The following is a 12,487-nucleotide window of genomic DNA, read 5'->3' as shown; positions in this document are numbered from 1 at the left end:
CAGCGAGCACTTCCCATCCAGGAAGTTGTTATATTTCTGTGGTGAACAAAATAATTTTTTAAGGAGTTGTGAGACCTTTTTGAGGATGGAGATAGCTTCAAACATTTTAGACGCTTCATAAGTTATCATTTCTACGAATGCTTCAAAAGACCTCCTTGTATTTTACTGTCTCGTGTTTTCCATACTGAATTGCTTTAGGATGTGGGGTTTTCTTTGTTTTTAATTTGTTTTCAGAAGTTGAAAGAATTTTGAATATTAACATGGGCTTTTCCCCTCTTTCTCCCCCCCCACCCCTTCAAGAACCTTTTTAAAACGCTGGGGTTGTTGGAGTGGTTGAATTTTTCCTGGATTTGAGTGAGAAATTCAGAAGACTGAAGCCCAGGCTCACTGTCTACCTTTCACGGAGGCCCAGCCGTGAGAGGACAGAAGAAGGCACGTGGCGAATCATGACAGCGGACAAAGAAAAAGACAAAGACAAAGAGAAGGACAGGGATAGAGACCGGGATAAGGAGCGAGACAAGAGAGACAAGGTGAGGGAGAGTGAGAACTCGCGTCCTCGACGGAGCTGTACATTGGAAGGAGGTGCCAAGAATTATGCGGAAAGTGACCATAGTGAAGATGAGGACAATGACAACAACAGTGCCACCACAGAGGAGTCCACAAAGAAGAGCAAAAAGAAACCACCCAAGAAGAAGTCCCGATACGAGAGAACAGACAACGGTGAAATAACATCCTTTATCACAGAGGATGATGTTGTATACAGGCCTGGAGGTAAGAAATTCTTATGTTTCCTTCGAAAGTAATTGTGCACCAGAGCTACCAGTTAGTTGGCTGCAGCAGACAGCACAGTGTGGTATCTGTTAATTTAAATTATGATTGTCCTAGGGGCAGGTTCCTGCATTTCCATTGGAGACAAATATGGATATGCATGCAAAAGCTTTTGACTGCATCTTGTAATATCTGATTTGTTGGAATGAACTTAGCTCCTCTGAAAAAGAGCCACCCTTTTTTCTTTCTACTGCATTAAGTATCTGCGTATCATATGGAATCTCTGTCCCTGGGAATTTTGAAACTAAATTGGATAAAGCACTGAGCACTTTGCTCCAACTTTGAAACAAGACCTGATCTGAGCTAGAGATTTGACTAGGTAGCATATAGAGATATCTTCCACTCTTCCCGACAGGTTTTTCTGTGAGTCTGATTTCTTTGTGGAGCTCCTCTCCTGTCTTCTGTTTGTGAAATATAAATCCTGTGACTTAAGATCTCATACCTATTATGCCATTGATTTCACCCCCCTCGTTAACAGCTAGCTACTGCCTATGCACAGCAGCTTAGCTATTGGTCAAAGCAGACAGTGTCAGTTTTCAGCAAGTGTCTGGGATGTTTTGGGGACAGAAGCAGAAGCTTGCAGTGCACTCTGGATGTCTTGGATGTGCCTCTTAATTACTGCCAAGTTCACATAAGATTTTTAGGGTCTCATGTAAAGTTTCAAGATCTAACCTGTGGCTGCTGCCAGCTAACTTTTTTCCTCAAAATGAAATTGTACTTGAAAATCAGATTAATCAGCTAGCTGTATTCCTCATTTCTTAGTAAAAACTTTGTGTTCATCTACACAGCATTTTAAAGGTGTTGATTGCAGTTGTTTGTTCCACCACAAGGAAGAGTTATGTTTGACTTTACTGTTCAAAGCACTGGCTTAAAGGCTCCGGTAGTTTTATATTACTTTTCTGTAAAATGATCAATATGCTGTAGTAACACTGCTGGAGCACAATAGAGATGGATTCAAACAAAAAAACATGGAAACTAACTAGGTAAAATCTTGTCTGATTTTTCCACAAGATGCTGTATATCTCAGCTGCTAAAATCTCATTGTATGGGTACAGATGTAAATGTTTTAAATGCTCTCTGCAGTTGTAGTTGCTGTAAACGCTCTAAAATGCTAATTGTATGTGTGGGCATTATCAGCTGCAGATACAGATGGGCTGAAATTCTGCTGGTTTTGGAGGTGTTGCATTCCATACTTGTTATTCTGTGTGAAAGTTGTAGAGTCTGTTTTCACTTAGATCTACCAACGTTTGTCAAAACAGCTTATCTATTGAAATGCTTGAAATATCACTTGAAACCATTCAAAAGGTATGTTTTTCTCTTGGTCAGGGCTTGTAGCTGAGTAATATTTGTTGCTTGAGCAGTAGTCATAGGGAGCCTGCAAAAGCGTCAGCTTTGGTGGCAATCTTATTTTCAGTGTCAGAGGATGAGAAATAATTTAGAATCTGTTAAGAACAGCTGTTGTGTGGGCCCAGTAGTACAATGCGATACACTGGCTTTATTGCAAAAAGACTTTGCTTAAAATTAAGATGGAAAATCAGGTTGCGATCTCAATTGTATCCTGTAGTAGGATAGAGGAAGTATTAGCACTCTATCCAGTAGGTGCAGTGCTTGAGTACCTCTGATGTAGCAGTACTTGGGTAGAGGGTTATTTGCAGAACAGCAGGGATCAGTACTGCAGTTGTACAGAGTTTGCACCTTTGCCAGATAATTGACAAAGAGGGGGAGAGAGCCTGTAAACGCTGGTGGTGTGGGGAGAGCTTAGATTTTTTATGCTGTATTTGTCATGAGACTATCCGTTCAGAAGAGAAACCTTCTTTATGTACAGACTGGCAAGAGCTTCAGTTATGGCTTGTACCTTCTCACATGCCAGCAATTACACGCTGGGGGAGATTCTGTTTATGGACTGAAATGCAAGGTAAAGCCTCAGTCACAGCACAGGCGTGAAGATGTGTCAGAGAACCCGCACGCAGCAAATACTCTGTAAATGCTGGCCAAGCACCACTCAGGCCTTATGGGACTTCAGGGAGCACGCATGGTTGATAGTGTGGGACAACAGTCTTCTCTAACAAGCTGAGTACTCCATCAAATGTATTTTGGTGATGGTGGTTGCAGATAAGGGAGCAATTCCTCCTTGTACAAGTGTTTTTTGGAAGAGGTTGCATGATCTGGTAAAGGATTTGAAAGCTGGCCTGTCCAGTCTCGACTAAGACTAGTGCTGGCCGTAGGCAGCTTGCTTCATTTTCTCTTTGTCCATCTTTCTGCACTGTTTGAAGAAAAGGCGGTGGGTGGTAGTGTCTGTATCTGATCTGGAGGAGGTTATCTAGCCAAAGAAAAAGGAAAGCCATAGAACTCGTGATAATTGAGACATTTTATGCCTGTTTTGTAATTTAAAATTCTGCTTATTAAATTTTACATTTTATTAGTAGTAATTAGCATAAGAGATGTACCCTAGCATTGAAACTTTTCTGTTCAGTTTGCTTTTTGTGCTTTTTAAAAATTGTATCTGTCTCCTGTCTTGAAAACTGCAGAGAGCAACGAGCACACGCATTATAGACTAGCTCATTGTTGGAGGGACATGAGCCTAGCTGAAACCTTAATTGGCTATACTGATTTTTAGATCTTATTTAAAACATAATTTCTTAACAGGATTGAGATCTTGAATACACATTCCAGTGCATAATATATTCAAAAGCAATTTTAGCATCTATTACAGACACAAATCTTAGCTTCTGTCTTATGGCTAGGTTACGTATAGGGAGATGTATTTGTAGCTAAGGGTACAAATTACGTAAAATTTAAGAGGGATTGAGAGAGTTTAATGAGACTTGCACAGCAAGGATTAGAAAGATGAAAATGAAAGGTGTGTGCAGAACGGATAGCTGTCTTCAGTTTACATCTTTTTAGGCTTTAAGGACAGGAAATCCTTTCCATTAATTTCATTCTTTCTCTTAAATACTCTTACGTGGATGAATGTTAAAGGTCTGCATTTTCTTACTATGAAGTCCTTGGTTAAAATCGCATTCTGTGTTTACCCCATTGCTGTATAGTACTTAATCCAGCACTTAATACTACTTTTTCCTGTGCTGAGCTCAGCAGCTATATTTGAGTAATAGCAAATAAACTGTAAATAAATAATCAAGATCATTGGAATTTTTTCAAATGAAAGGTTACACTATATTGTTACTATATAAATACTGTTCTTTTTAATTTGCGTAGATATAATGAATGTATGCATGGCTTTAAACCATGTATTAAAATTTATTGGGTAGAGCTCAGACAACGCTATGCAGTTAATCTTCTCTACTTTGTTGGAAATCACACGGGCCTATCCTAAAAGCTTGTTGGCCCACTTCCCCATCTGTCCTCTCAGTTTCCACAACCTCCCTCCCATTTCCTTCCCAATCTAATCTGTGGGTTTGTATTTTTTTTTCTTGCAGTTCTTACCTTGCTCTTGTTAAAATAACTGTCATGGTAACATTTTTTTTAAAATTGTACAATGTGTGTTCAGATTTGCCTATAGGCTTCCTTAGCATAAGGTAATGATAGTGTAAAATAGTTGCATCGAGACTGAGATTCCCCCCCCCCTCTTAAATTGTTAGGTTATTTAATCATGAATTTCCTTCCGTTTCTAGTGCAGACTGATTCCCTTCTTTCCTACTGGCTTTTGCCAAAATAGAGCACGGTTTGAAAGGGTTGATTTTGTGTAGTTTGTATGCACGTGCAATATGGTTAACACATGGCTCCTAATTGGGTGTAGTCTAAAATTGGTGGTCTTGTTTTGTAGAATGTTTTTTGCAGTTCTACTTTTTTGATTGTCAGACTATAAGCGAATTTGAATACTTTTATAATCTGCTGTGCAAAACAGACTTTATAACTACATCTGTTGTTTGGGTTAGACAATTGGTCTCCATGTATGATTTTCTGTGTAGAAGAACGTACTGAAGTGCTGTCAGTCAAATGGCTGTCAGTGTATTGTACTGGACTTCAGTGGCTAAGGTGCTTTTGGAACAGCTGTCCAGGCTTTTTCCGAGTGCCATGCTACTCCAAACACCGTTGAGTAATGTAGCGGCTTTCATGTAGGCCCTGCTTTTGATACTTGGTTAAGAGAATGACTTACCTAGCTGGAAGAAGGAGCTATGTGATGGAAAACAAATAGCGCTGTCAGTAATTTTCAATTTCTGGCCAACGTAATGAAAGACTAAAAATGGTGGTGACGACACTGTTCCAGAGAACCTCTTTTCCCCTCCCTGTTCTGGAGGGCAACAACTTGCCTAAAGTCTTACAAGGACCTGATGTATGGACATACTTTTCTTGTGTATCTTCAGCTTGTCCTTGAACATGGAGATTTTCTTTTCAATATCCCAATAAACTGCTCTTGTGAAGTTAAAGGGTTAAGATTCCAGAGAAAGTACATAGCAGAAGTATCTGCATCAAAATAGTAGCTGGTTATGTGGATGCTTTTATTGCCCTGTTCCTTTTTGTTCTCTGAACTCTTGCATACTTTTCTTGCTGGAGGAAGCAGTATTGTCCCTGTCCCCTTTCACCCTCAGTCTGTTCAACACATCAGGAAGGGCTATTACTATATTAAAGCCACAGAACTTAATACTGAGGATATTGTTGCTACTGAGCAGACTGCTGTAATGTCATCATGATAGCACCTTGAATGCTGGACTGGAAAAACATAGTTGGATGAAAGAGCCTGGATGTTTTCCTGGAGCCTCAGGAAAACAGATGACTTGATATGTCACCTGGAGATTAGGACAGTATTGTTTGCTCTGCCTACGTAGAAACATTTAAAAGGATCTGCAGGAATTAAAAGGATTTATGAGGATCTGTTTCTACAGTGACATCAGTAGCTATATAAACAGCACATCAGCAAGAGGAATCAACATGAGGTAACACAAGGTGAAATGCTTCTGCAGGGAGAGTAGTGCATTATAGGACTTCATTGTTTTCTAGCAAATTGCTTCGGAATAGCTTATGTGAGAGCCTCTCTGTTCTAGGTGCTTTAAGATCTGTGTGAAGTTGGAAGAGGTGCGGTGGCTTCAGGGGGAAGAATGTCTTAAATAACTTTTTAGTAGCTTTATGTGGATCCTGGAACATCTGGCCTAGTATATGAAAAAAACAGGAATGTGTCTCTTGGCCACTTTGAGGTGTGTTAGGCAATCTCTGTTTGGGACAGCTATTGGACTTTTTGGTTGCCTTTTTTAAGGTATGGGAAATCAGTGTCACTAGGATGAAAGTGAGATATTGCTACTGGAAAATACAACTTGAGTACTAACTTCTCTGGATTTATAGGTTGATGTCACTTTAAAGTTTTGTTAGATTTCTGTCCCTGAGTGCTGTTTAGGAGGCACCATAACCCCATAAGCTATTATCTGGACAGGCATCAGAGAAGGAAAGAGAGACTGAATTTGCAGGTTGGATGCACTGTTGTGAAATACTGCTGCTCAGTTGTCACCAAATGTATCAAAGTGAGATCTTACATGCTTTTCACTTCGATACGTTCTGTGATTATAGAGTATGTGGCCATTTTTCAAAGGGAACACTTCGTAAGCTATGAAATAGTTTGCAGTCTTCAGTGGCTCAGATTTGAAGCCTGCGGTTGTTGGGTTATTGCGCTATCACAATGAGAAAATAACAAAGGATGGAGGGTCATCTTTTGCGTGAATCTGCAGGCCTGACATCAGTGTCCTGTGGAGTGTGGCCAATGGAGTTCCAATCACAGTGGAACCAGAATTGTATTTACTTAAGATTTAGTTGGACTGAGATTTCTTCTAGCTATCTTAAAATCTACTGTCAATTTGGGTAGCAAGCAAGTATTAGGACTTCCAAATTTCCAAGCTTTAGTTTTTACTGATGTAATTAATTGTTAAATGTTCCCTTCCTTATAATTGTGCTGAGATGTTTTACATTGTTGTAACTGAGGAAATTGCTGAAATGGTTGTTTTAATCCAGAAACCTCCATCAGCTTTACAAAAATATATATAAACAAACCCCAAGTGCTTCCTCTCTCTATTTACTTTGTAACTGAGTGGTATACTGGTATCTGGGCTGAACGTTGGTGAAATTGCAGTGCAGGAATTTGGCTCATGCTCTGACAGTGATTGGCTTGTATTTGACATTGACCCATGTGTTTGTCACTCTTCTAGATACTGCCTTCTATTTATTCTGACAGCTTTACCAGTTGAGAAAGGTGGCCATGCCACCAGAATTAAATATAAAAATACATATAGTATGAACATGAATTTTTCTTCTATAAACCTTGAAGTTCTGGCAAGTGTTTTTTTAGGCTGCTAAAAAACTGCGGGGAAAAAAGTTAGTTCTTTTCTGGGAAGCTTTTAAAATTTGAATTTTATGCTTGGGCAGAAGGAAGAAATGCAACAAAACTATTTTTTCAGCTGTACATTTTAATTTTAGGAGATCTTTGGCCAGACTGTTTTCTGTCCATGTTGTGTGGATTGACCAAGTTTGTCATGGAGATGTGTGTTTTTGCTTGTGTGGTCGTCTTTTCCCTCAAAAGCTTCATAGTTGAAATGAGAATGTATTCTAACATGATGCACTCTGTATTCCCCTCTTAATTTGAAAGTCTGTTACCGTCGTGATAGTAGATCATTGAAATAATCAGATATTTAGTGGCAGACTTTTAGCTGCTGTAAATAGGAGTAACCTCAGGAGCTGTGCTGCTTAATGTGTTTATGAGAGTTCCCTTATTTTTCACACTTACACCGCTGTGTTTTCAGCCTTTCTGTGTATGTGAATAGTGGTGAGGAAAACTCGTAACAATCTTGTTTTAGAAGAAGAGATTATCTTTAAGACTTGTTTCAATGGGGAAAAAAATGCATTCTTTACCCATTCCTCCTTGTGTAATTAAAAGAAGGGGAAAAAAAATAGAGAAAAGGCCTGGTTTAGTAGGTGAGTCTTAAAACATGTCAGGAGGGTTAACAAAATGCATAAAAGCATTTAAAAATGTAAAAAAGCATCACAGAAGGACTTTCTTTGAAGTTAATGGAAGTCTGTAGAGAACTGTTTCCGCATGCAGCTGAAACTTGTGTTATTGTTCTGTACTATTGGATATAACAGCGGTTGTAATCAGTTTTTATTCTCAGCATTTGAGATATTATGAAAAGTGTGGTTTTTAAAGATCAGGTGAGTAGGTGAATAATATTAAGTGTAGAAAATAATTAAGGCTACATGACAGCATACATCGACTACTTAACCGCATATAACTAATTTTCTGTGTATGTGCTGTTAGTATAAGCAGTAAACATAAGCCAAACTGGAAAAAAAAGAAGGCAATGCATTTACTGAGTTCATATTTACTCTTAAATGTGGCAGGCATTGCTCTGTATATGGGCAGCTGTTGGTGCTTGACAGATGGAGTCTTAAGTGCAGATCAAGGCTGATCTAGCAAATGGATCCCTTTGGCTTTGTTTGGCTTTTGTGTATGAATCATGAAGAGCAACACTAAGGAGGTGAGGGTACCGAGGGGTGGGGGCTGGATATCTGGGACCGGGGACATGGCTTAGCCAGTGCTGGTCTAACAGGTAGTTTTTCATATTGTCTTTGCGATTACATGAAATTGTGATAGTGTTTTCATAACAGATGAATTGTGCAAGTGGAGAATTTTAGATTAGACTTTCTCTATAAGGTTATTAATACTTTATCTGTGAGTCATCCCTCTGTGTTCATCATAACAAAACACGGGTCACTAACAAAAAGAGCTGTACTACCATTGATTACTATAATGAAGTATTGCTAAAAGTAACATGGATTATGTGAACTCGATAAACATATGCTGTGCTATATGAACTTCATAATGTGTTCCCCGAGAAGCTTGTACTGCAAAATAAAAATACCTTGTAAAGCTGTGGTGTTTTGGAGCTGTTATAGGATGAATGTGAAACTTTACATGAACACCTTATTGACATAGTTTTGTGTGTGTGTGTCTACGACAGCTATAGTTGAAAATTTGTGGTTTAACTACCATAGGTGACTGTGGAACACAGATACGAGCAGTTTTGCAGACTGCATTGGGGAATTATTTTTGCAGAGGATGACTGTAGAAAGATTGTAACCTAAGCAAAAAGTAAGACTTTATGCAGCATGCCATTATGAAATTAGGCAAGTGGAAATTTTGAAATAAAACCACAGCGAGTGGGGAGCAACTGTGGAAAAATTGGACTAAGGGGAAGGAATTCCTTGAAATTGCGGTTTTCAAGGAGTGAAAGTGGAGTTTGTGGCTGCAGTAATTGTTCATGGCCTGTCCTCAATTTATTTCAGTTAAAATAGTTTGAACTTCTAGTGTGTGAACTTCCCAGCCCTTTTTCTTTTACTCTGTGGAAGTTGCCATGTCTTTCGTCGACCATTAGATAAAGGAGTGTTTGGTCAATTGTAATGGCAACGCCTGTGTAAGCAGTAAACTAAACTCTCATTTTAACTTCTGTACTGGGAATGATGTTACGGTTTCCCATGTAGCACAGCAGTTTACTTTATGCCAGAGGATTGCTTTAACTTTTATCTGGAGATTTTTTTTCTGATAAATTGGTGGAGGGAGTGAGTGAAATTTAATCTGTCAGAATTTTGATCCTGGGACTAACCTTTGCTGCTTCATTTTCGGAATACCAGTTTCGTGAAAATATCTTAGAAGTATTCATGGGGGGATGGAGGAGAAAGTTCACAGGTGAGGGAGATATTTCTCTACAGGTTTGACACTCAGTGCTATGTGTAAGCAGGCTAAGGGAAGAGAGTGTGTTGAAGTGAGACTGCCCTTTTTTTAATTGTTTCCAAGTGGAATAGAAAATGGAAGAGGGTAAATACAACTTGAGAATTGATGAAAGTAAATTCTTCTTTAAAAGTTATCTTCGCTTTCATGTTACTGCTCGATGGGTCACACTGGTAAGGCATTTATGTCTGTAACTGGGTATCTTCTAACGGATCATTGAATTTTTTTTTTCTGTAATATCATAAATTTTGGGCAACCTATTTGGTTTTCATTTTGTCCTAAAGAGGTAGTTTCGTATAAACAGTATCTGGTAGCAGAGTGTGTGTTGCTCTGAAGAAGCATCTCAAGTAAATTGAGATACAAATGGAAATATTCTTGCTTTGTTTCAGCATTGGCAGGAAGAATGGATCTATCTAGTAGTCTTTTTTCTTCAAAGTCCAAAATGTCTTATGGATGCTTTTACCAAAAGCAGTAAAGATATTTAAAGCAAAAAAGGATCAGAAACCCTGTTGAAAAAGGAGCGGCTAGATGTACATGAAAACTGATACAGATTTAAGACTTTTTCATTTGTATTGTTTGTTTAGGAAAGAAATATACCTAAATGTAGACATATATTTATTTTTCTTAGGCTTGAAAATTTATGATTGTATCTTTACTGCGGTGATTGTACTCCTCTCTTCTTAATAGTGAGGAAAGCATTTTTTCTTCTTCCTGAAATGGGCATTTCTTATTTAAGTAGCTGACTAGCATACTAGCATGATCATTATGCTTTAAAATGAAGGGAAAAAAGGTAACTTACCAGTGTTGAAACAAGGTAAATACACTTCTGGTGTAAGATTAGCTTTACAGCTGCTGCACTAATTTGTTCTCTGTAAAAGGCATCTCATAACTATTTACAAATTTAAACAACAGGAAAATATTTTTTGTTTCAGAAAATATGTATTGATTTTCTTTTTTTAAATACAGATTTCTTTCAGTGCTGCTAGGTATTTGCAGGTAGGTGAATATCAGGTTAGCAGACAATAGGGAGAATATCACATAAGCTTACTTGATGGGAGTGTCTGTATTTGCATCACAGCAGGCTTTGAGGCAACAGACTGCAGCGTTTGAAATACAGTATTCTGTGAAAGTCATCCTCAGCCAAGTGACACATTTAGTTATCCCCTTCTGAACATGTGTCTGTTCAGGGCTGCACTGACAACTTATAAAATGGGTTATTCTCTATTCGTTTGTCTAATCGGGAAGATGAAGTGATGGGCCAGTTACTAGGGAAATAGTAATGGCTGTAATCTTTTTCTAGTTGAGGGCTACACAAATAAAGCCCACCCATATTTTGATGAGGTATTGTAGTTTGTTGCACTTGAATTATCAAAAGGGTAGCTGAGGGAGAGAAGTTAAGCAACCATTTGGTGTTTGTGGTGGGCTTGGGAATAGAAGAGTTTTCTCTTCCAAGTTCTCTTGGTGTGCTTGTTTTGCCTACTAGAGCATGGAGTTATAATTATGCATGGTGCAGTAGAACAACTTCTTAAACCCAAAGCCATGTAAAGATGCCGGTTTTCACATTAAGTACAGCTTCGTGGGCCAACTGTATACTGTTGATTTCTTTTAATGTCACCATTGACTCATTACCAAAACTTGGTAATGGAAACACAAGTGAATGGAAATTGCATGAGAAGAAACATCCTGTATCTTAAGCGATAAAGAATCTTGATCCCTTAATCTCTTCAGGTTTTTGTGTGTATTGGCCAATTGCGTGCTATGTTCAAAGACATTGTGGAGATTGTTCAGTTGATCTTATGTTGACCGTGACAACTTCTTCTGTTGGTTTCTTAAGGCTTATTATTAATGCTTGCATTTAAGGTATCAGAAATTATCCGTAGCTGTTGTTCTTCAAGGTGTTGTAATTTGCATGTTAATGATTTTTTAATAGGAAAAAAATGTTAAGGATATCTAAAAAAGTGAGGTCATGTAGCAATGTGGTACTCTTGAGTTGCTGCTCATCTTTTGTGTCTTCCACAGTACTTTAGAAATGAGTGTCCATGAAGAGCTATTGAAATGCATCCGGTTCAGGTTTGAGACACAGGTGGCTACGTAGGCATTTGTAAAATATCAGTGAGAAGTGTTTGGAGCAAATGTTGTACCTCCAGAAAAAGTTTGAGACCTTAAAAGATCAGAAAAGACTGTTTTAAATGGTGTGCGTGCAGTAAAGCTTATCTGTTGCTAAAGAAGGAGCTCTTAGACTAACTGGCTATTTAATTTTTTTTTTGTGGCCTGCACTCTTAGTCCCACCCCTTCTCCCATTTCATGTATTTAATTGAAAAAGAAAAACAATTCTAAGACAGGAGGATACCCTAGCATGAGTTAGTGGCTGAGCATCTACGATGTCTTTGCTTTCAGTGTGGCCTTTTTTGGTAACACTACTTTCTGTAAGAAAATGTTTGGTTTGTATCAAAATTGTTAACGAAGTATGTCTGAATGCATCTTGCAAGAAGAAAGAACTGTATAGTGTTGTGGACATGCATGAAAAGTGCAGAAAAATAATTGGTGTGGGAAATTGTGTAGCTGGGTGCCTGAACTGCAGAACAGTTGCTTTTATAAAATTGGGAACTGCAGACTACAATTAGCTGTCATTAATTTTGTTGAATAGAAATATGTTTCATTTATTGTACAATCAGGAGCCAGGCTTGAATGAGTTTAAATAGATGAAATCTAAATTATACTGACAGTCCATTAAACAGCAGCAAAACCCCTTAAAGAAAATGGATTCGCAATGATACCAGTTCATAATAAAATCATTTGCCAAACAAGAACTACAGTCCAGGCATCAGGAATACTTCTGTGGGTTTCAAATGAACATAGTAAATTGGTTGAACCATTTATTGCAGAACAGGGCTCTAGCACATTGTTTTCTGACAAGGAGCCAGCAGTGTCGCT

At 38.4% G+C, this 12,487-nt stretch overlaps 1 protein-coding gene across 1 annotated transcript in view; it reads left to right on the top strand.

Moving 5' to 3' along the window:
- The first annotated feature begins 304 nt into the window (after window positions 1-304).
- RERE (arginine-glutamic acid dipeptide (RE) repeats) overlaps window positions 305-12,487 on the top strand; it is a 181,432-nt gene continuing 169,249 nt past the window's right edge. The window contains 1 exon segment of the mRNA XM_009325270.1: window positions 305-771. Within this exon segment, the coding sequence (XP_009323545.1) occupies window positions 447-771 (325 nt within the window). The 5' untranslated portion in view covers window positions 305-446.

The sequence above is a fragment of the Pygoscelis adeliae genome, unplaced genomic scaffold (genome assembly GCF_000699105.1).
Source record: "Pygoscelis adeliae isolate BGI_AS28 unplaced genomic scaffold, ASM69910v1 Scaffold36, whole genome shotgun sequence".
NCBI lineage: Eukaryota > Metazoa > Chordata > Aves > Sphenisciformes > Spheniscidae > Pygoscelis > Pygoscelis adeliae.
Note: the sequence above shows the minus strand (reverse complement) of the source record. Positions and strands in the feature narration are given on the sequence as shown.